Raw genomic sequence first — 24,774 nt, 5'->3', positions numbered from 1 at the left:
CATCACCTGAGTGAGTGGGGCCTTATTAATTTACCATGGGGCTCAGGTGGTAGAGCGGGTCGTCTATCGATTGTAATAGCGGTGGATCTGACTGTGACCCAGTCCAGCTGTTGATAAGTAGAGCCAGGTGTTGCCTATCAAACGCACTTGATTTAAGAGATCATCAGCAACTATGACAGCTCTATAAAAGCTGAAGTTTTGGCAGCATTCAGCTGCATGCCAATACAATGTCAGCACAATGCCACAATATTCCCAGGAGTGGACATTCCAGCAAAAGTCACCCCAAGGTCAAACCATGCAATGCTTAGGGAAATTCCACAAAACCCAAGAGCTGCATCTGAGACTCTACAGGCCACAAAAAGACTTTAAAAGTTGAAGTTCATGACAGGACAATTAGAAAAAGACTGAACAAGTATGGCTGTTTGGAAGTTTAAAAGCGCTGCCAAGAGGAAAGTTTCTTCTCTCTCTAAAAAAACCCCTAAAACAAAACATAGCAACACGGCTTAGGTTTGCAAGGCTGCACCCAAACAAATCCCAGCACTTCCCCAGGCCTACAGTTTGTGGAAGTTTGTGGTATTTTCCCCAACAGATTTGTATAGATTTGGAGTAAAATAAATTTTTACTGCTGCAGGAAAGTCTGGAGGGTTGCTGGCCTAACAATAGCTTTTAGAGCTGTCCTCTGGGCTCTAAATAAAAGTGGATTAATCAAGGAGCATGACCATCCAGTTTATTTTTCCTGTGAATGTTATGATCAGCCCTTTTTGATTTGCTCTCCCTGTTCTGTTGATGACGTTTTGGCTAGCTAATCATCATCAACTTTTTTTTAGGCTTTGGTTCTGGCAAATTCTTTGGATGGCAATGCTTTTAACACGACACTAAGTGAGCACTCTCCTCTGCTGTCACCCATTGCTGAACTTTCATCCCCAAAGCAGCAGGTGGCGATGTTGCGCTATGAGCCATAGCTCAACAGTCAGAACAGGCCGCTTAAAGCAGTTATGATTTATATTATACTGGTTAAGTATTTGGACTGTATTGTGTAACGTTCATTTATTGTTAAGAAAACAATAAACTTGGTTTGAAAAAAGTTTTGTTGTATGCAACGATGTACACTTTTATTTAGAGCCCAGAGGACAGCTGTAAAAGCAATTGTTGCTACCCTTCTGTTTTAGAGAGGTAATAGTGGCATTGAAGTCCATCACTCTACGGTGACAGACATTATTCAGCAGTGGAAACATTCAAGACTGCTGCCAATCTTTCTAGAAGTGGAAGTACCAGCAAATTCACTGCAAGGTCAGACTATACCATTAATCAGCAAAAAAACCCCAAGTGCTACATCTGAGACTCTACAGACCTCAACCTCGTGAGAGCACAATTAGAAAAAGACTGAACAAGTATGGCTCGTTTGGAAGAGTGGAAAGTGTCTGACCTCTTAAAAAGAACATGGCAGCATGGCTTAGGTTTGCAGTGCTGCATCTGAACCACATTTGGACTTTTTGAGATGTCCTTTGTTGAGATTAGACTAAAGCGGGGACATAATACACAGCACAGAGTTTGGGGAAAACCAAACACACCATCAGCACAAACACCTCGTACCAACTGTTAAGCACGGAGGTGGAGGAGTGAGGATTTGGGCTTTGATGTTGCAGTCACCAGACCTGGGAACCTTGCAGATACTGTATAAAGTGACAATGATGCAAGCACGCCCACAAATTGACAACACGGTGGCCGAAAAAGAAAAGAATTATTGTGTTGCAATGCCCCAGTGGTGTGACCTTAAGAAAGTTTTGCAAAACTAAATGCCCACAAACCTCAATGAACTGAAGCAACACTGCAAAGAAAAGTGTGCCAGAATTCCCCCACAATGATGTGAACGACTGATAAAGCAATACATAAAACGATTACTTCAAGATGTTGCTGCTAAAGGTAGTACTACAAGCTACTGAGTCATGTGAAGACTTTCGTTTTCACGTGATCCTTGAGTTTGGGGAGCCCGTGTGAATTGCAGCCTGTTTCCTGTTCTTAGCTGACAGGAGTGTCACCCGGTGTGGTCTTCTGCAGCTGTAGCCAATCTTCTTCAAGGTTCGTTGTGCATTCAGAGATGCTCTTCTGCATACCTTGGTTGTAACAAGTTGATTCTTTGAGTTACTGTTGCCTGCTCTTTCACCCCTGACCTCAGCTTGGCATCATGAAACCTCAATGAACTGAAGCAGCACTGTAAAGAGTGGGGTGAAATTCCCCCAGAATGATCTGAGACACAGATAACATCATACAGAAAACCATTATGTCATGTTATTGCTGCTACTACACACTACTAAAGTGTGTGAAAACATTTTTTCTTTCATGACTGCATAATGCAGATGATTCTCGATAAAAAAAAGAGTAATAATCAAAGGGAAATTCCACTACAGGTGTTGTATGTATTAGCAGGCTCTTTTTTGAACTGCAGGTTTGTTGTTTATACATGCATTGTGCATTTCACAGTAATGGTGTGAATGTGTGAGAAATATCTGAGTAATGCTGGTTTAAACCGACCACTTTATAAGAAGTTTTGCTTGTGTTTACATTTGTGGAATGAAGATGAAAGCAGTAACGCAATAGTGGTTAAAGTTAACCCCGGCAGTGCTCTTGTGCCTCTGCTATGTATCAAACGCATTTTAAAACAGATCTGCATTTTTAATAATGTATAAAATCATACCATTAACATCGAACATCAATATATTTTGGACCCAATTTTTTGTTTAACAGGAGATTGTGGTATAGTGATGGTAAACATTGGACTCTATATAGATACAGGCCACTTGCTCCAGTACGCTATGTGTAGTTTGCTTTTATTCTGCAAAGTTGGGAAAAAGCACATAATTCCAGACATTTTTTTCTCTACTTTAACTTTCCCAACCTGTTTATTTTCTTGCCTTTTTTTATGAACGGGTCAACCTCAAATGTTTCTTCTACAGATATAGTTGCTTTAGTGACAAAAAGAACCAGCAGTAAGACATTAGGACTTTGAGATGGCAATTATTACATATTTTGCATAAGTAACAACAGAAATGATGATGTGTGTTTTATTCCCTACATGTCACTTTTCAAAGCAGACACTTAAAGTGTTATCCAGTGGATAAAGTGTCACATTCAGGTCCAGTCCAAAAAAGGCTATGCAGGGCCTGTACCACCTCCGACAACTGAGGAAGTTCGAGGTCTCTCCAGTGATCTTCAGGACTTTCTATGCAGGCGCTGTGGAGAGCATCCTTGCACAGAACATTGCATCATGGTACGGGAACAGCTGTGTTAATAATCAAAAAGCTCTTCAGAGAGTGATCCGTACGGCAGAACGCTGCTGCGGGGCTGCTCTCCCCTCCCTACAGGACATCTACACCATGAGATGCTGGTTTAGAGCAGCTCAGATATTGGAGGACCCATCCCGGCAACAAACTGTTCCAACTTCTGCAATCAGGCAGAAGGTTTTGCACCATCCGGGCAAGAACAGAGATGCTCGAGAGGAGCTTCTATCCTCAGGCAATTCGGGTCCGCACCCATACACAGCATCCATAAGTGACGCATACTTCTCAGCTTCACTACAGCACTAGACACTTTAACACCCACTTGCACAATGTACTTTTTCAGATTTTCAATGTAAAAATTTCCAGATTCTTTTAATAAATTCACTTAATGTATATAATGTCCTCTCTCTTTGCACAGTCGAGGAGCGTGTCAGGACACATTTCACTGCGTGTTGTACTTGTCTAACTATGCATGTGATAAATAAAAGAATCTTAAAAAAAAAATTTAAAAAAAATCACAAAATCGGTGGTTGATTTATAACAGTCTGTTTATTAAACAAGGTAAAGATACAAAGCTTTTTTTCCTTTTTTTTCTCCTTTTTTAAACACTGATAACCTTAGTTTAACTTCTCAGTCTTGGCTGTGCATATTTAGTTGTCTAGAAACTGTATATGAAACCACAATGCAAGACAGGAAAAAGTGTAATAAATCTACGCAATATCATTTCATAGAGAACATGGGTTAAACAGTTATACAGATTACAGCTCAGGAACTCCATGCGGAAGGAAAAAAAAAATGTTTTACACGACTGAATACTGCAGAACACAATACAGAGTAATGGAAATGGGATGGTAAAACAGTTAAGGCTTACATGTAAATAACTGATATAAAACATGAATATTAATAACATACAGGTAGACTAAAATAATTACAGTAAGCTCTTACATAAACCTTTACAAAAACCCAAAGAAAACATGTTTATGAAAACTTAAAAATAGGTACTATAAATGAGTAACATGTTTTACAGTACAGCAACATGTACATTTTCCCATTATCTCAAAAGAGAGAGAGCAAGTTGAAGAGGCAGGGTCTGTTGTTGGCGTAAATGTCTGTTTTCAGGCCAGTGGCTTGAGTAATAAGCTTTTATTCTTTTGAAAACATACTATATACTGTATATGTATTTTACATTATTCTCAGTTCCATCTCAAATGTAACGTCTAGCCGTAGCACCTTTTCTGAAGTGCCCTGAAGAATACAGGGTACCCTATTAGTACCATTCAGAGGTTACAGGTACAGTAAAAATACAACAAACAATACTGTGTACAATAAAAAGAATACTAAAGAGAGAGAGAGAGGGAGAGAAACAAAAACAAAAGGAGAAGATCCACCCCTGCGTAAACTCATAAAATAGGCCTACTGAATATGAATCATACTGCAGTTTATTCCAAGTAGGTAAAGCTTATTAGACGCTAAAAAAAAAAGTTGCTGGGTTTGAGTAGCTGTACAATAACTTCACATTTTGGTCCAATGGTTAGCTTTAAAATTTACTGCTCAAGTAAAAATTAGTTTAAGCTGAAGCATATTTTGAAAAAGTGGGCTGAGTAGAGTAGAGCTGGCACTGATACATGTGCAACATATATTTGAAAGTATAAGTCAAAGCTTAATGGAGCAGGGAAAGCGGACAAACACTTTTACAAGATTTGCTTTCGCTTCAAACCTCACTAAGGTTCATTATATGGCACTAACTACTGGAACGAGAGACACACCAGAAAAAAAGCAGTGTTTTTTGATCATACGTTATGATCATAAAGGTGCCATAAAGGTGAATGTTAAATATGGAGTGAACATTTTTTGAAAATAAGAACTACAAAAAAAAAACCTTCCTTCCCTTCCATCGAGCTCTGCTTTGCCTCCACAAGCCAATAGTCCAACTTCTTAATACAATCATGAAATATTTCAATTGTCATCTACCGATTGCTTTTCTTTAAATTTTGATGACCCTGTCTTTGCACAAAAAAAAAAATAGTTGAAAAAAAAAAAAAAAAAAAAAAAAAAAAAAAGAGACTGTTTTTTTGTACACAGTCGGTACTCTTAGCTGCCACGAGTAATGCCCTTTGGCATTTTCCATCCAACGAGATTGAAACAATTTGACCAAAACCACAAGGCCTAAAAGTGCTTTAAGATTATCTTTGGATGTCTCCAGAATACACCCAGCAAACTTTTTCTTTTTTTTTCCTGCTTTTTCAATTTAATATTCGGGCAAATGTCATCTGGCACGTTTTGAAAACCCATTTCATGGAAGAGAATAAAAACAAAAACAAGACAACTAAAACATTTTTTTAATGGCCAATGCATCCGGCGGTTTACATGATGCTTACGAAAGTGCTTATTAAATCTGACGCAAGACATTCTTTGCCACTCGATCCCCTGGACAATATCTGGCTGTATTTTTACATTCACAAAATAACGCTGTGCTCCTTTATGATAGACGGCCTGTGTCGAGACGGATGGAGGCAAGTCTGCTTACAAAATCTAACAGTGAATGCTCATGTCAGCTGTCATAATGCTAATGTAAGCCTTATGTAGATGGCCGTGGGTGCAGGGCCTCACAAGCTCCAGCCGAACGCTGACTCTGAATCTTGATGCTGAATGCTTGCGGAGCTCAGATGAGGGAGATGCGTATGGGGATGCTGGGGGACTCTGTCCTCTGGGGCGACTGGTGACTCACCAGGTGCTCCACCACCGTGTGTTTGGACATGTGCTTCATAAGATAGGTCTCCTACAAGAACAAGAAAACACACCAAAGGGCATAAAGATTACTGCTACAGTAATTTTAAAAGTGCCTCTACTCCAACCAGTTCAGCTGAAGTTGATATTGACAGTTGTGGTCAAAAGGATACACACACACCCACTAATATTTAATTAAATCTCCCTTGGCAAATTGCTCCTTGACCAGATCATTTTGGTAGCTTTTGGCATAATGCTGGCTGAATATTTGCACACTCAGAGTTCATTTAAATGAGTTGGTTTCCTGGCACAAACCCAGCATTTCAGCATAGTCCACAGATTTTCAATAGGGTTGAGGTAAGGGCTTTGGGAACACCATTCCAGAGGCTTAATGGGCCAATTCTAACCAAATGCAGTCCAGAATCATCATTTGAAACAACTGTATATAAGTACAAATATTTTGGCTCTGTCACTACCTTGCCAAGGTCTGGAAGAAGACCCAAATGGGAACTCTCAAATCTGATTAAATTGTCTAGGGTGTTCAAGAACAAGACAGAAACCACCAAGGCTCAAGCCTGCCATGAACTGGAAACTGCTGGAACATCAGAATCACTGGTCACAATGAAGCAAGGTTTACTTCTCCTTGGACTGAGAGGGTGCTGACCAAGAAAGAAGCTCCTTGTTTAAACTTGATGCCTTCAAGCTCAACGAAAATTTGAAGCTGGTCAACAACGATTAAACTATCTGGGCACAATGACATGAGGAATGTGTGGAAGAGTTAAGGTGAGGCTTTTAAACCTAAGAACAGAGTGCCAGCTGTCAAGCATGGTGGTGGTAGCATCATGCTCTGGGGCTGTTTTGCTGCCACTGGTACTTGTACAATGCACAAAGTCTATGGACCCACATAGCAAAATTGGTATGGTCCGGATCTGGCCCACACAATGTGCTTACACATGGCCCACATACCGCAAAGAATGACGGCCCTTTGGTGGCCCAGATCTGGTTTGCCAAAGGTGGCCCACACATGGGCCAGCACAAGGCCAGTTGCAGACACACTGGTGGTCCTTTGCTGGCCCATGTGTGGATTACCTCTGGCAAACCTGGTCTGGGCCACCAAAGAGCCGTCATTCTTTGCGGTATGTGGGCCATGTGTAAGTTGTCTGCAGCCATGGGCCAGTTGCAGACACACCGCTGGCCCTGTGCTGGCCCAGAACAGTTTCAGCTCTGGCCCCAGATGTCAGCCTAATGTGTACCTTAATTAAGCCATGTAATAACAACGTGCATAATAGTGCAAAAGTAACATGAGGAATCTCTGTTCAGACTGTGAATGGACTAATTCTTATATAGCATTTCTCAACTCTCCCAGATTAACTCTCCCAAACACACACTTTCGCTTAACTGAGTGCTTCCTAACTACATTCATACACATTTACACTCACGACACGCAGACTGGAGGAGCCAGGGATCGAACCATTAACCTTCCAATCAATAGCTGACCTGCTCTACTGCCTAAGCTACAGCCACCCACTGGCAAAGATGAGTAAACCCTCACTAGGTTTTGGATAAAGTGTACACTCACAAACCTGTCAAACCTGCATTTGAAACGTCGGTTACCATAGCAGTATAGTATTGCAACATGGCATTTGGGTCTTCTAAGTAAAATAGAAAAATAGGAACATAAATAGTGCCATCATTGCCAGACCTGGCCCACATCTGGTTGACATACACCCTGCCATAACACCGGTCAGTCAGAAATGCCAGCTTGATGTCAGATCCCGGCCAGACCTGTTTTCTATGAGCCTGGGCCACATAAACCAAATCACAATCGAGTCAGATGTGGCATGCCATCACATAGACAGTGCCATCTATGCCAGGCCTGGCCCATATCTGGATGACATATGTCTTATCATGCCAGAAGACAGCCAGCAGTGCCGGCTTGATACCAGATCCGGGCCAGACCTGCTTGCTATGTGGGGAATAATGAAGAAAAAATACCTCCAAATTCTTCAACTCAACCTCAAATCAACAGCTAGATGCTTGAAACTTGGACACAGCTGGGTGTTCCAACAGGACAATTATCCCAAACATACATTGAAAGCTGGATTTCGAATGGATAAAGTAGCTTCTGGAATGGTTTTCCCAAAGCCTCGACCTCAACCCTACTGAAAATCCGTATACTACGCTTAAAACAAAGTTTTTTCTTATTTGTATTTAAGGCTGGTGTGCTGCTGGAACCATAATTTCCCTGAGGGGACCTACACAATGGATGAAGTTCTCTTCTCTTCTATTCTCTTCTAAAATACAGGTCTGTACCAGGAAACCAACAAATTCTTGCTTTTAAAAGTCGTTAAAGATATATGCTGCACAATCCTTCCACGGAAAAGAAAACTTCTGACCACAACTTTATGTTTGCCCAGATTCTCTTAAGATAGCTGGTAAAGGACATCAAAGATCAGTGCCTGCATTTCAACACTCAGTCAAACTTCAAATATAATCACAAGCTCTCAGCTGTTGGTCAGGATGTAGAGCAGGTTATCTTCCAGTCGGAAGGTCAGTGGTTCAGTCCCCGGCTACTTCAATTTGCATCCAACTCCAAATCCAATTTATTTATATAGCACATGTAAAAACTGAAAGTTTGCCCAAAGTGCTGTACAGAAACAAAGGAGTAATTTGTCAATGTCAAAGTATCCTTGGGTAAGACACTGAACCCTGAATTCCCCTTGATATATTCGTGTGAGTATGTGTCAATGTTAGACAACGGGCTTAGGCACACAATAAAACACTATATGAATGGGTGAATGACACCTGTAGTAAAGAGTGCTCAAAAAGAGTGGAAAAGCACTATATACCAGTCAATTTACTTGTTCCTACATTTGAGTTTTCAGATTAAAGGATATGTCATCATTGTATCCTATATGTGAATTAAATTTTATCAGAATTAGTTGATAATTTTCTGATTTATGCCTGTGATCTTGACCTCTGAGCACCATAATGTAATCTTTTAGTCTTATTTGGACCAAGTATTTTGTCTGAGTCCACAGCTGAGTCATTTTCCTGACGTCTTTGAATGCCTAGAGGCTCATCAGTTCCTAGCGTTAAAGCAAAACTAATCAAAGCATAATCCAGCTTGAGGGACATTAGTTGATGCTTTCATTTCCAAGAATTCAAAGTGAAAAGTGAAACTGCCATGGACTTATGTAAAGGTAAGAACAATACAAGTTAAAAATAAAACTATGATATCAAAAACAATGATCACACAGAAATGGCCAGCCCAATGACCTATTTGGACAGGTTTAGAGGAAACTGGAGGGATGTGCATTGCAGAGTAGATATTTATATTAATCAGAATGGGACAGACATACAATGCGAAAACATAATGCTTCCGGACCTCGGTTGTAGCTTAAACATATTCTTTTAGTCCTTTTTGAATATTTGAATAGAAGCAAGGACACACTAAGGTGTTAAATATCTCAAACAGGAAACACACGACTTCTAGTCCAAGAGAGAAAAAAATATTATCAAATGTCATCGATGCAAGCAGTCTGCCAAAAAACAGGTGTGGAAAACCTGACATAGTGAATACTCGCTTGTGGTTTACTTACTGAGGTGTAAGCCCGGCCACACATGCTACAGCAGTAGGCCTTAGCGTTTTTGATGGCATGCGCTGACAAGTGGATCTGCAACGATGCAGAGTCTGAGTAGGCACGGTAGCAGTTGGGACATTTATACGGCTTGTCTTTATTGTGCTGCCTCTGGTGAGACTGTGGGGGAGAGAAAACACGGACAGAGGTTGTAGAGAAGTCCACGTAATTTGAACATTTGCAGCTTTGCATCTGAACCTTTTAATCAGGGTCAGGTCACAAGAAGAATGTCTGACTGACCTGGAGATTAGACAGCTGGGTAAAAGCCTTTTCGCATCCAGGGTGGGCACATTTATAAGGCCTATCGCCGGTGTGGATTCTGCAGCAAGAGAAGCAGACGGGAAAATGTTTTTATGACAGACGCCACTGCAAGAGAACTCCTGCAAAGAAACATCAAAGTATATTCAAAGCAGCAGATTTTCACTGCATATAAGTCACAGTCGTGGTCTATATGTAAAACATAAAAAGAGTTCCAGCAAGGAGAAAACAGATATAGCAGTAAAGGGGACGACAGGTGTGATCACCATTTAGATTTGAGATGGGCAACAGTGGAGGCAGCTGAGATCAACTTGATTTCTCACGTTTCGTGTTCACAGTTTGACCAACCTGGTATGCTGCTGCAGGTGTGACAGCTGACGGAACGAGTTCTCGCAGTAGGAGCAGTGGTAGGGTTTGATCCCCAGGTGAATGCGCAAGTGCTGGGACAGGTAAGAGGCGTTGGCGAACGTCTTGGAGCAGTGGGGACACTTGTGCGGTTTGGCCTCTGTGTGGGACTTGGAATGAATCTGCATCTCTGACTTGGTTAAGAAGGTGAGTGGGCAGACTTTGCATCTTGGGGACAAGAAGAGACAAAAAAAAGATCAGATCAAAACAATTTTGAGAGATTAAAATCTGCCTGCCTACAACTAAATAGAAAATGTAGCATAACATCAGTTTTTTCCCCACCACAGTACACAGACCACTTCAATAATTTTAACAATAATTTAAGAAAATCAGCAAGTCTTAATCACACTTTATGTCAAAAGTAGCAACAAAAACTGAAAATCAACTATAGTTGATTAACTAAGTAACACATGATTTTTAAAATCCAACAACACCAGCATTGCTAACCTCACAATTTAAGAAAAAAGCCACTTTCGACTGCTACTTTATTCACAAAATTTTTTACACTGAACAACCTTCATGATGTAATCTCCAAAAGAGTGTTTGAGGTGGGTGTGTTAACCACTACACTATGGAGCCACTAGCTTCCTTATCTAAAACTTCCAGCTGACTGACTTAAATGGGTTTTTTCCTCACAAAAAAAAAATAATTGAGCTTTTAAGTCTTTGTGATAAAAGCTTAAAATCTTAACACTAATCAGAAATTGCTGAGTCTGTCAGCTGGCTTTTATTGAAGCCTCTGGAAAGTCCTGGTTATCATAAAAAACCAACATAAAAGAAGAAGAAATATCAAATGTTTTCCCAGGTAGCAAGAGGAGGTAAATATTAGCTGACAATTTATTAGAAATTTCGGCATTGCTACATTTGTCCAGTGATCTTTCTACATGCTTTCTCCAACCATCAGTTTCTTTTCTTTAAATATCATGGGAGTGTTTTTTCCACCTTGCCTTCCTGACCTGCTATTACACAAACCCTCCTCTCCTCCCCAACACCAACTCATCCTCCTGGATGTTCTGGGAGGGTCAACCCAAGTTCAAATCTTCCATCCGTTAGCTTTACCTCATTGCAACCAGTGCTCAGACTCTTTTGGGTTCAGTCCTTTGGAGTTTGTTTGACCAACCTTTTTTTTTAGTAAGCTTTTGTCTACTCAGGTGAAAGCTGCGCTCATATTAAAGCCTCAGTATAGAGCACTTTTCTTATTCTCAAAGTTGTCTCAGGAAAATACCTATCAATGCTTGCAGACCTCATAAACCTGTCAATTTACTTTGCAAGATCAGCACAGAACCCCCCCCCCCCCAGAAAACAATAGGAGCTGCTTTCTGAATCCAACCTGTAGGTTTTGCCCTCTTTGGGTGCAACAGTGACACATCCTTGATCAGCCAGGATGGGGTAGGGCACCACCAGCAGAGGACCAGATGTGTTTTCGGCTTTGATCTTCTTTCTTCCCCGAGGTGCCTTTGGCGGGGGGCCCAACAGTCCTGCCAGGCCTCCGGCCTTCATATGGTCAATGCCAGGGCCACTAGCCAGTCCGGAGATGATATTCACAGAGGGGGCACCACCCAGGCGGTTCTGGCTGCTGGAGGTCGGAGTCGTCGGGGTCAGGGCTTCTGAGGTGCTGTGGCTGTCAGGTCGAGATGAGGGGGCCAGACCTGAGAAGGTTGGAACAAAAACTGCATTAGCAGATATGACTAATACAACACCACACTCCTCTTAAGAAACACACCAGTTTACCACTCAGTAAACACCGTGTGTGTGAGTGTGTGTGTCAATTTTTCATGACAGTTTTCTTTATATTATCACACCAGAGGCTGGCTGCCTTGCTGCATTTCTCCTACAAGCTTCACAGACGGCGTGACGGCTGTACCTGAGCGATGGTTGACCCGGCCAGTTTGTTCACTGAGGTGTCTCATTTGCCAGTCCTCCCATAATCCTTTGGCCTTTACTGCTGACTTGTCATCCATATTTCCATCTGGAAGTTATAAGGTGATGGTGTGTCAGTCAGTAAACTGTCTCCTAATCCGCACAGGCTTGATTCTACGCCACGTCTACAAATTCATTACATCAACTATCAGCCTGCAAAACTGAGGAATCACATTCAAAATGTTTTGATCTAAGAAAACCTGGCCTAGGCCTTAAAATGTGTAGCAATTATTACATCAATAACTTCATGTTAATTAAGGTTATTCTAGGGCTGTGCATCATTATAAACTGTTTCCACATTTCATTATGGATTTTTATTTGGCCTCTACCTTCACAATCTGTATATTATCACCCCGCTTCCTTAAACTCACCAGGCCACCATGCCAGTTTGAGACAGATTGGCAGCACTTGGACATATTTAACACTATTTCAGAAGAACGTACCTGGTCCAGAACTGGAGGCGGGACGAGCGTGCAGGGCGATGTCCGGCTGTCCAGAGCCCTGCGGCTGTGGGTGGTGGCCCGGAACCTGTTGCGGCTGAGGCTTTGGAACCTGCATACCGTGCTGAGCGCTACCGTCCGGGGACGAGGTGGGAACCAGCAGAGGCTGCTGAGAAGGGGTGGAGGTAGGTGGCAGGTGCAGGGGTCGAATCTTCTCAGCCATCAGCTGCTCCTTGATCTTGTTAATGAGGACCAGGTTATCCAGCTGAAAGGGTTAACGGGTCATGCTCAACAGAAAACAGCTGCCTTGTGTGAATGTCATTCATGCCATCAAAACATATTGCAGGACAGAAAACACTGATCAGCACATGGTTAGTTTTTACCTATGACAGAGGTGGGCTAAAGTAACGCCCACAAAAAGCTTTAATCCAGCCCACTCATGGTGGAGGAGCATCAATTCTGCACGTTCACTGTATTTTGCAGCACAAAGCACTGCTTTTGTAATGTTGTTAAGAATGGACTGTGTCCTAAAAGTGGTCGTCTGAACTAGCAACTTCATCCAAGCTGGGGGGGCTTAAGAGTCATACAACAGCAGTATTCCTTTGTAACAACAGCAGACCGACTAAATGTAGGAATACAGACATATTTTTAAAATTGCACTTGTTTGTCCTCAACATATCTCAGAGGTTTTGCTATCTAGTTTGTAATGCAAACGTTTTCAGGAAGCACTTGCGCTTCTTTGGTCCGGCCTGCTTGAGATCAATTTGGGCTGCGTGTGGCCCACGAACTCCAAGGAGTCTGAGGCACCCCCCTTATCTGCGAGAACAAACTGCGAGCGGTTCTCAGCGTAACAGTGGTGGACTGGTGCTGAAAGGCTGAAAAGACATTCACACATGGAAACAAATGGCAGTTGAAGGTGGAAACATCACAGTAATTACATGCTGAGCGGACTTACCTGGCCTGGCATGGACGGAGGCGGCGGCCAGAAGTATGGGTTGTTAAACCGAGGCTCTGCCATCCTGAAGTGTGTGACATTTATTTTAGTCGCTTTTCAAAGATGCACATAATGAAGTGCTCCCTTACAGAGCACTGTTGTTAAAACTGCACGCAGAGTAAGTTAATGCTTACAAACAGGCAGGCTTAAACTGTGAAGCTGAAAAATCTGACACCTTAACCACACACTGCATGTGGCTAGTTTCATATGTCATGCTTGAATTTTCTTTCAGGCCTTGTGCTGATCACATTCGCATCCACCTAGCTCTGCATCCACTTTGATGTCACTTTAAGGTGACGAGAACCATTTCTGGTACTCAGTTAGCGCCACGTATCAGCTGTTTAGACGGTTAAAGTTGCAGAGAATTTGCTGCATTCACTTCTCCGGACTGTTTGCACCACAGGCACAAATGCAGTAAGCATTAAACGAGTGGCTTCTAAATCGGCTGCTTTTGATGGATAAATGCACTTTGTTTGTTTGTTGTGATTGTTTGAAAAACAAAACTGTGGGGACAGTTGAATGACCCTCAAGTTAAGATCTGTAACAGCTGACCTTGAAACGGTTTCATATAAAAGACTGAGTCTGATCGTGACCCCTAGTGCTGTGCGATACTAAAAATTTTGGTACTGATCCGATATGAAGTAAATACAGGGCCCGTATTGCCAATACAGATACCTATACTTTTACCCTATAAAAGAAGGCTTATGCAGGGGAGAGCAGTGTTTCGTGATTTATGAGATGAATCATCATCAATGATCATCTAAAGCACGTTGGGTCGATTTCTGTTGTTTAAATGTGCTACAGCCTATAAATAGTTAATGCAAAAATGTTCAGGTATTTTTCATACTGGATGTATGAAGTATATTTTTTCATTTTAAAAATGTCCACTATTTCACACAATGCAGTGGGCTACATGCTAAACTTAGAAGATATAAATAAAGTATCGATCACGTGGCTCTAGTATCGATCCTATACCAATACCAGCGCTGGTATCAATACTATCAATATTTGATCGATCTGCCCACCTTTAAGACAGGCTTTAAAAGGCAGGGGGAAAGTATGGAAGCTAGTACAGGGCTCTTATTTTGTTGAAAAATAAAATGAAATAAATGCTTTAAGATAACTGAACTAACTAATTAAAAAGGTAAATACAATTTTTTTAATGTAACAGTAAAAACTCGCTAGATGTCAGCTCACGCTTAGAAGTCGATGTGTGTAAATCAGGCCTACAGAGTAAAAGTGACACAAATCCACGCAGCTCTGCCATCTAAATGCCACCTACAATATGCCTTCACTTCTTAAAAAAAAAAAAATACACATCAGCATGATCCTGCGCCGTTTAGCTCGGGCTTGATGCCTCTCTGCTCCTTTTGTCTGAATTCCTGCAAATAAGTGGACGTCGCTTTTGCAATTTTTCCACAAAAAACGCCGTGAAAAAACAAAACAAAACAAAACTTGAACTTCTTTGACTTTTTCGGACATGTCGGCTGTCTGGGAGCAGCTCCGGACTCGCACCGACGGAGGATTGTCCGGATCGATCCTCCCCGGTGCGACTCGACACATTCTCAGACAGTTTTCTTAAAACATTTCCAGACAAAAGAGAAACAAAAATGGCAGCCTTATTTTTATAAGGCGGGACGCCATATTCTGCAGACCCCAAATTTTTTAGGAGCATGAACATGTTGTCGTGTGGCGGGTTGGGATGAGGAGCGGCCGGAGACCAACACAAAGGTGTGTTTATCATGTCGGCATGAATGATTGTTTACGGCGAATTGCAGGTTTGAATAGCCCGGCCTCCCCACCTCTTAAAAAAACTGACACTTCCTACAACAACCATGCCCTGCAAGGAGGAAAAAAAAAACCACACACACACACACACACACACACACAGCACGGAAACGGACAAGCTTGATTCATCAGTGCCGATTAAAAATAACCGTAGCGATGCGTTAAGGTCAAAATCAGAACCGGTGCACAACGCCTCATCTCCCGACAGACTCTGTGCCATCTTAAGCAAATTTCACTTTTTTAGGGCTGCTTTTTTTCTACATTCTGTAACTTTTGGACGAATCAAAGCAGAGAAATTGCATTTTCGTGCTAATGCACGCACCGAGAGGCTACCGCTCATTAGAGAAATGCACAGCAACGGAAACATGTAAAGACATGCACAAATACCTTGTGTCCTGATTGCAGATATTGTCTTGCGAGTACAGCTATAATATAAAAGGTTGATGTTCTTTCTGCCTCCGGTCGGACCACCGCTTCCGGGTCGCTTTGTTCACTTCTGGGTGCTGCTGCTGCTGCAAGGCTCAGCACAGTGCAGTCGAGAGGGGAAATATTGTGCTAAATGTTGCTTTTGTATTTTCATACCACGACCCACTTTATTCGCGTTTAACAGCATCTCAGCAGAAGCTACGTCAACGCAAGCAGGGCCGATACATGCATTAGTGAATTTTCAAAGTGCACACATTAGCGGTGCTGTCATCGTGTGGTGAGACGACGAGCAGTTTTTCTCTGATGCCATTTCTTTAAGGAAAAAAAAAAAAAAAAGCAGTCATATTTGCTGCCCTGTCAGTACTGTTATTATAGGCGGTCCACCCAAAGCACCTTAAGAGAAACACTGAAAAAGGAAAAGATTGTTAAAAAAATATACAAAAAAACCCAAAGTATATCTTTAAAAATGCACTTCTTTGCTACTACAAATACAGTTAGCCAGATAATCCTATATCTCCAAGCTAGTTAACAATCATTTATTCTCATCCAGCTGTGAAATATGTACAAAATCAGAAAGCAATCTAATGTAACAAAAGTAGGAAAACGTAACAATTTTCCTACTTTCTTCCACAGTAAAATTTCTAATATTACAGGTAACAGGGTATTAGTTAATAGCATGTTAACATATATTTGTATTGTGGTTTACGGCATTTCATTTTATCATTTACTTTATTTCAATTTGTGTACAGGGCTTTGTTACCACTTGTCTGTGAAAGACAAGTTGTAAATAGACAGTACTTACTTACTCTTGTAGTAAATATGTAAGTAAGGTACCATAGGTACCAGTCTGGCTTCAGAGCCCATCATATCACGGAAATGGCTCTTACTAAAGTCATCAATGACCTAAAAACCAACAGTGATTCACCGAGCGTTTCAGTCTTAGACCTCGCTGCTTCCTTCGACAGTGTTGATGCTAACATTTTAATTCAAAGCCTTTATGATTCAGTTGGTTTATCAGGTCAGATTCTCATCAAACCCAAAGTGTAGACATTTTAATGTTTTACTTGGTAGTTTGAAATCTGCAGAAACAAAAATTCAGTTAGGGGTTCCTCAAGGGTTTGTCCTCGGTCCCTTAGTATTTAACCTTTACATGCCCCTGCTTGGTGTTATCATAATGAAGACGAAACACAGTTTTTTATCTGTCATTTTCATTTGAAGTGCTAACCTCTATTTTAAATTTAATAAGCTGCACTGATGACAGTAACTGCTGAATTTTTAGAACTGAACAGATACAAGATGAAAGTATTTCTTGTTGTTCCAAAAAGTCAGATAAAGAAAATTTGTTCATATTTATCACACATGAAAGAAAGTCGGGAACCTTATTTTGTTCAGTGATCTCAGTTTTGATAATCATATTAATGAGGTCACCAGAGCGCCTTTCCACAACTTAAAAACATATCAGAAGCTAGAAAATTCCTATTGCAAACTGAGAAATGTGCGAAAGGGTTCATATCGAGCAGGTTGGACTACTGTAATGCTCTAATTGCCGGATTATCCAAATTGTCAGTAGGTGGACTTCATCTTCTTCAGAATGCAGCATACGTGGAAGTTTGAAAATATTACCCCAATATTGAAGTCACTGGATTGAAGTTCTGGTTTCCAGTTCAACAGAGAACTGCCTTTTAAAGTCCTTCTATTAGTTAATGAAGCTCTCAGTGGTTTGGCCCCCAGTTCATTTCTGGTGTACTCTGTGTCTGTAACCCTATTATAACTCTCAAGTCATCAGATGCAGCTCTTTTAACTTGTACCCTGGAATTTTCATTGTCATTTTTTAAATCCACTTAACACTGACCTATAAATCACTTAAGCCTTAAATAGGCCTGTAACTCAAGGGATGAGTCAGTGTTGTGTCTACACATAACAGGCATATTAACATAGAACCGATCTGAAATGTTTTAAGGAACTTTGTTACTAGCAGCCAGCTGCAAGAAAACCAACACAAAAGGAATTTTCACAGATAAAGTGTTTGAATAGGAAAAGGTCCTGATGCAGGATCTGAGAGATGCATCTGGCCCTTCAGGTATTTCATATACTTACTGTTTACTGAAGCCTCATCAGAAATAGTCAGTGGAAGGTTGCCAAGAAGCCATTTTTTAGAACGATGAACAAGGAGAAAAGCCTGACGTATGATAAATTACACAAGAACTATACTGAAAATCGTCCCCAACAGGTCTAATGGAGTGATGAATCCGAACTTGAAATTTCAGCTTAAAATTGTTTTCAATATGTCTGGGAGTCAGGAGTGAGGTAGAGAAGTTCATCACTCCTTTACAGCCATCTGTAAAACACAGCAGAGGCACCTTAATGGTTTGGAGCTGCATTTCACCCAGCCAAAAGTGACGGAATTACGAACACAGAAAAGTAACATAAAATTTTGATCCATTGTGGAATACCATCTAAAAAGCATGTGATTGGCAACAACTTAATTTTTCCACATGCCAATGATCCCAAACACACTGCCAATGCAGTAAAAGATTATGTGGAAATCTTAAATGAATTCCAAGAATGCTGGTGTTCAAGTTTCATCACGACCTTCAGTACATGTAATGTCAGGGATGTTTTCCAAAGTCAACAAGTTGAGTTAGGCTGCTTTTCACAGCAATACAGCTTCTTGGTAGATTTTGAATCCTCTAATCCAGCGGTCCCCAACCTTTTTTGCGCCACGGACCGGTTTATGCCCGACAATATTTTCGGACAGGCAATGAGGTGTCGCGGATGAATACAACAAAATAAAACTAGTGCCGGTACCGAAAAAAAGAAGATTTATTCATAACACACGTGAAAAGACCCAGGAAAACCGAGTTAACGATAAAAACGATAACAAAATAACGTTGAAAACCGATAAAAACCCTGAAAACCATACATTTCACACCTGAGCCTCAACTCTCGCGGCCCGGTACCAAACGACTCACGGACCGGTACCGGTCCGAGGCCCGGGGGTTGGGGACCGCTGCTCTAATCTGTATCAGCATTTAACTGATCACATTTTTCCATAAAGCCGGAATTTTATGTATTACTGTGCATTGTTCTGGCTAAAACTTTAAGGCAGACATCCAGGCCACCCTTGTCCATATCAGTACTGCAGAAATTGTGTAGTGTTATAATGTTATTGTGCAGGAATCTGCATGTAAGGGGTTAGTGTTTACATGGTGTCAATTTCCTGTTTCTTGCACCACTTCTCTGGAGATTCCAAAGAACTGAAACCCTGACACACAATCCCACACTCACAAACAAAGCCTTCCTTAAACGTTTCATTTGAGTCAGCTTTAAAGGAAACCTGCATATCAGTTGAAGTGAGAAATCTTCCTGCTGCTGTCCACTTTGGGCGAGAACTACACTGCTGTTTCAAATTGAGTGAGGGAATTCCAGTGAAACTTGGTTATTTAATTTCCACACTGCCTGCTCTCACAACATGGATCTTATCTTCGTAAGTTTAAATTTTTTTTTATTGATTATCTGAATGATATGTACTTTATTAAAAGGGTACTTTGATGTAAAGTGAAATGATTTATGGTGCTTAACAAATTTATTAGACCAACTGTCATGAAAACAGAAAATAGATCTGTCAAAATTGTAAATCAGCCAGCACTGTTATAAACTGTCCTCTTTTCTGTGGGGTGTGATTGTGATTTATTTCGCTTGTTAACAACACCTTCTTTATTATGATCTGACTTTTCTATCAAACCTGTGAGCCAGAAAAAAATGTGTGAAGGACCTCTGTAAGGAGAGCAGTTTTAGAAAGAGGTTTCCGAAATGCTTTCCTGGCTGTGACAGAGTCTATTCTCCCAACTCTCTGATGGTCACATTTAGGAAAGTATGGGGGGAAAAAACAAACAAACTTCATCTTATATGTTCTGTCTGGACGATGATTTAAATGGCTAATACTTTTAGCTTCACTACAGTTTTTTTCAGCCCTGATTTATGTGGTATTTCGATGCATTTTTATATATTTCTGATGATACTCTTGCTGTCTCTTTGTGGCTGTTTTAATGAAAAATGTCAGTTCTGCTTTGTTTAAGAGATTACCTCAGATCTTCAAACCTCCTTTGTTTCAGGTCTTCCCACTGATACTTGCACTGATTTCCTGTGGACAGAGTCACACTGAGGGGACTGAACAAACTAATGGTTCATGTTACAACTTATGCCCAGCTGGTAAGATATAATGAGAAACATTATTGTCAGTTATTGGTGTAAAGTCAATGTGAAAGTATCACATTAACTCGTTACCTTTCTCTCTTTTTCAGGATATCATAAAGTTGGTAACTGTGATGATCAAGTTAAAAAGTACAAATGCAAGAAATGTGAGGTTGGCTTCTACACAGACATAGAAAACTACATAGAGAAATGCCTTAGGTGTGACTTATGTAATCGTAAGTATCCTGCCCAGTTTCAATTTAGTGTTACACATGTTTTCTGCTTGTGTGATAAGGTCGATTAAAGTTAAATTGGACTAAGATAAAACAACTGACTGCTATAATCTTGTCATTTAGATATATGAAACACGGTGCTCTTCTATTCTTTCAGCATAAACCTCTTTTTGTGGTGATCTTGTTATGACAATCTTATATTTGTTTCCGACCAATGTGATGAAGTTGAAACACTTTGATGACTTAAGTCTTTCTAGGATGGGAAACCTTTCAACATTGTGTGTCACTCTTAACCTTCAGAATGTCAGTTTGAGCTTGTACACAGTGAGATCAGAGACTTAGCAGTACAATGCCAATATCTGATGTTACGTGCACTCCAGTTTTAACTAACTGTTGATTGTCATTGCTTTTGGTTAACGTGACTGTTAGTGTTGGTGAGGTCACAAAGGTAGTTAAAACAATCTATTTGGTGGCTGGACTTTGGGGATTTGCCTTAAGTCCTTCAAGCCCCTGAATGTGCGCTTGTATGTAGATGTGATATCAGGTATCAGGTCTGTTGTTACAAGCGATTCAGCCCCGGTACGACTGTAGTGAGAGTTTAGGTCACATTGCCTGAGATCAGCTAGGCTTGTTCAGAGCTGTTGTTTAACTCCACCAGAGCTCCCCTTTATCGCCAGTTCTGTTCATAACTTTTATGAGGAGAATTTATAGGTGTAGCCATGAGTTCTGAGTGGGTATGCTTTGGTGGAATATGTCTATGTCTTTGCTTTTCACGATATGATCCTGCTGACTTCATTGAGTGACCGGGACATTTAGCAGCTGGCTACGAAGCAGCTGGGCTGACGATTAGCATCTCCAATTCTGAGACCTTGGTTCTTGGCTGAAAAGATGTGTAATGACCACTCCTGTTTGGTAGTGATATGCTGCACCAAGTAGAGGAATTCATTCAAGTATCGACAATCGAAGAGGAGTTTCATAGTAGAAATTCTGCTTCTCCAGATCTGGTCTTGGGCTACGATGGGTACGATAACCTCCTAAATGAAGTGTTTCATGCCTCTCCAATGTAGAGGAGATTGCAGGGCAGACCAGAAATGCTGGCAATACTATACCTAAAGGAGGTTGCTGGTAAGAGGAAGTTCTGGGCATCACTGCTTAGACTGCTGCCTCCAGGATAAGCAGTAACACAGAGATGATGGCTTGAAGTATGGCATAGATGGACATACTGTGCTTTGCTTTTTCCTCAGATGATGAGATGGTACTAAGGCCCTGCTCCTTTAATAGCAACATAGTGTGTGCCTGTAAACATGGATACTACAATTTAGGGTCTGACCATCTGAGGGAATGCATGAAATGTTCCTGTAGAACATGTCCAAGTAAGTACACTAAAAGAATGTTAAAACATTTGATTGGTGTTCACAGCAGCCAAATTTTTTCATTATCAAGCATAATAACAACTTAAATAAATTCATTCGGTCACCTCCACCGTTATTCCTTTCAGAGAACGATGACTACAGAAGGAAGTGTCTGAAGCAGAAGATTGGGACAGACAAAACATATCAACTGTGACAAGAACACAGGACAACAAATCAATCAGAAATAATATAGAATGCATATATTTACTGCGGTGATAGCTTACAGTGTATATCAGCACCATTATCAAATCTAAACACAGTGTCTGGCTTATAAAATGTGCTCATGTATGTGTAAACCACATTGTTATTACTGAGTTTCGGTAGAATTGCACGACTAGATGTGTCATAATCGCTGTTTGGTTCCAGGGTTTTGAGTTGAAGATTGATTTTTTAAATTTTTGGTATTTTTATTTATATTTTTGTTCTGTGTTTAGGGTTTGTTTTCAATTTACTCTGTTGTGGATTTTCAGTTATTTTTTAGTATTTTGAGTCTCCAGATCTGGTTAAATTGTCAGGATCCCTGGGTTTTCCCTTGTCTAGTTCCCCTTTGACTCGTTATCTTGTAAATATTTATTGTCTGCGTCATCCACTGTTCATTATCACACGCTCCCTCACAGACGTGTGCTCCTTGCTGGGTGTTTCCCAAATTCCCTAAAAGTGGTTTTTCCAGTGGTTCGTTTTGAACTTGTTTTAACTGCCACCAGTAGAGATTTTATTTTATTTTCCATTTCTCTAGTCCTGCACAGCACTACATTATATAACTTTCTTTCTTTTCTTTTTCTTTTTAATGGTTTGTTTCTGCCACTGGAAAGTACCTTTTTTATCATAAGTCAAAATTTTGGGTTTTTATCTGAAAGCTCTGACTTAAAAACCTCAAAATATTGAGTTATTTTCTCCATTTTTGAGTTATTGTCTCAGAAATTTGATTTATGAAGTTTAGATTTTGAGATAATCTGAAATTCGCTGTTCCAAGGATTTCCACACTTCATCAGTGCCCTCGCTCATCCACTAATCATTTGGTGGTAATTTGGTACTTACTTGTGTCTGGTTTCATTTGTTTAGTTGCATTTCCTCCCCTATCACAATCTAGATTAAGCTCACCTGCATAAAAATGTGTATAAATATCCCTGCCTTTGTTCTTTACCATCTTGTACTGTTTAGTCTTCTTTATGTTGGGGCTTCTCTTCGTTCTTGTCCTTGTTTTGGATTAACAATTAACAATAACCGCTTTTGGAGTTTTTCTCACTGTTTGTTTAGATTACAGCTAGATTACAACACTCGTTCTTTGTTTATTGAAACTCAGTCTCTGTCTTGTGTTTTGAGTCTATATGGATCAATAAGTGTATGTGCTCATATGATCTCATTTTGTTTCCTGTTTCTTGCATCACTTGTCTGAAGACAAAACAGAATTGAAAGTCCCGAGGCCGAAAACATGCAATAACACACTCATACAAATAAACCTGTCCTTAAACTACAGGTTTGAGTCAGCTTCAAAAGAAACCCATTCATCAGCTTAAATCAGAGTGTCTCACCCTGCTGGTGATTACACAATTGTTTTCAATTGAGTGAATCTGAATAAAAATTGGTAAGTAATCCTGTTCGTAGGATTAATTGGATCATCTCCATGTTCAATTTCAAGGGTGCTTTGAGTAGAGTTTTATCGTTTAGTGTTGTGTGAAGCTCATGTTTACATAAAGGTATACAAAGATTATGTCTTAATGACCGCAAGATAAGGTTTGTTAAAATATATTTTTTTTTACAGTTGCTTAAAAGTTATCTTTTATTATGTATATTCTTCAGTGACTGTAAATCATATTTGTTGGTGTCATTATTGCTAGCATTCATCCTCGCTGTTGTGGTTTTAGCGTTGATAATCAAACTTCATATTAGTTGCTGAAAATGTTAATGCTGCAGTATTGTGTATAACAGACATGCAGGGTAGAAGAAGGCCTCCTGATTACTGGGATTCCCTGTTGTGGTCTTGCTGCTCTAGCAGCAATATTTTCCTGTGAAAAAGAGTTTCCACAGGACAGTGGAGCAACCTTTCCCAGCAGTAACTTGAAGTAATGGTTTTCTGTGGGGTTTTTCTTTATCAGTCTCTCACATCGTGGGGACGTTTCAGTTCAGTTCATCGAGATTCATGGGGATTTGTTCAGAGAGTTTGCTTCACATTTGAGTCTTGAACACTTTGGTATACAGAGGACTTCATGGTCGACTTAGTGCCTGCAAGGTGTCCAGGTCATGTGGCTGTAAAACAAGCCCAGATTGTCACCCCTCCACCACCGTGCTGCCTGTTGGTATGAGACGTTTGTATTAAATGGTAAATGGCCTGTATTTATATAGCGCCTTTACTAGTCCCTAAGGACCCCAAAGCGCTTTACATATCCAGTCATTCACCCATTCACGCACACATTCACACACTGGTGATGGCAAGCCACGTTGTGGCCACAGCCACCCTGGGGTGCACTGACAGAGGCGAGGCTGCCGGACACTGGCGCCACCAGGCCCTCTGACCACCACCAGTAGGCAACAGGTGAAGTGTCTTGCCCAAGGACACAACGACCGAGACTGTCCGAGCCGGGGCTCAAACCGGCAACCTTCCGATTACAAGGCGAACTCCCAACTCTTGAGCCACGAATATGCTGCAGAAGCATGGGCTTCAGGTTGTTTGGATATGATATTATAACCCTGCCACAATGATGAACTGCAATAATTGATTGTTCCATCCTAACTTGTTAACACAAACCTGAATGCTCCAGACCTGCAAAATCCCCAAAACATCTGCTTTTACAGAGGAACTCACACTTGCTCATAAACAGTTAATCAAGTGTCTTCAATTATCACTCTATAAATTTACAGGCAATTATTTAAATTGTTTTTACTTATACATATTTAGTTTACAATAATGAAAAATAAATGCAAAATCATTAGAATAGCATTTTCTTAAAGTTTAGTAGTTTGAGAGACTGAAATGCCATTGTTAGAAATTGGATCAGAATTAAATTTTGCAATTTTTTATGTAAAGCATGCAGTTGCATGGGTATGAAAATATAAATAAA

The 24,774-nt window shown here is 40.6% G+C and overlaps 3 protein-coding genes across 7 annotated transcripts in view; 2 read left to right on the top strand and 1 right to left on the bottom strand.

Moving 5' to 3' along the window:
- Nucleotides 1-3,808: 3,808 nt before the first annotated feature.
- znf362b (zinc finger protein 362b) lies at nucleotides 3,809-16,163 on the bottom strand. Of its 5 annotated transcripts, none has more exons than XM_031726486.2 (9): nucleotides 15,838-16,163; nucleotides 13,624-13,687; nucleotides 12,672-12,933; nucleotides 12,173-12,277; nucleotides 11,639-11,957; nucleotides 10,253-10,477; nucleotides 9,887-9,965; nucleotides 9,608-9,766; nucleotides 3,809-6,057 (listed from the first exon to the last, which is right to left on the bottom strand). In XM_031726486.2, the coding sequence occupies exons 2-9, from the start codon at nucleotides 13,684-13,686 to the stop codon at nucleotides 5,941-5,943; spliced, it is 1,329 nt and encodes a 442-aa protein (XP_031582346.1). In that variant the 5' UTR covers nucleotide 13,687; nucleotides 15,838-16,163; the 3' UTR covers nucleotides 3,809-5,940. The 5 variants fall into 5 exon arrangements, with proteins under 5 accessions (XP_031582346.1, XP_031582347.1, XP_039460128.1 ...); XM_031726487.2 differs by having other exon boundaries at nucleotides 12,672-12,906; XM_039604194.1 differs by lacking the exon at nucleotides 15,838-16,163 and adding an exon at nucleotides 14,945-15,669.
- si:ch211-112c15.8 (tumor necrosis factor receptor superfamily member 1A) overlaps nucleotides 15,273-24,774 on the top strand; it is a 33,662-nt gene continuing 24,160 nt past the window's right edge. The window contains exons 1-2 of the mRNA XM_031726499.2: nucleotides 15,273-15,278; nucleotides 15,373-15,393. Coding sequence (XP_031582359.2) covers nucleotides 15,273-15,278; nucleotides 15,373-15,393 — 27 coding nt within the window. The remainder of the gene's footprint in view (nucleotides 15,279-15,372; nucleotides 15,394-24,774) is intronic.
- Nucleotides 18,991-23,073, top strand: LOC116309773 (tumor necrosis factor receptor superfamily member 22-like). Its single transcript, XM_031726469.2, has 5 exons — nucleotides 18,991-19,363; nucleotides 19,992-20,088; nucleotides 20,181-20,306; nucleotides 21,548-21,676; nucleotides 21,802-23,073. The coding sequence occupies exons 1-5, from the start codon at nucleotides 19,349-19,351 to the stop codon at nucleotides 21,867-21,869; spliced, it is 435 nt and encodes a 144-aa protein (XP_031582329.2). The 5' UTR covers nucleotides 18,991-19,348; the 3' UTR covers nucleotides 21,870-23,073.

This window comes from Oreochromis aureus, linkage group 20 (assembly GCF_013358895.1).
Source record: "Oreochromis aureus strain Israel breed Guangdong linkage group 20, ZZ_aureus, whole genome shotgun sequence".
Lineage (NCBI taxonomy): Eukaryota > Metazoa > Chordata > Actinopteri > Cichliformes > Cichlidae > Oreochromis > Oreochromis aureus.
The sequence above is the reverse complement of the archived record's forward strand: the minus strand, read 5'-3'. Positions and strand labels throughout refer to the sequence as shown.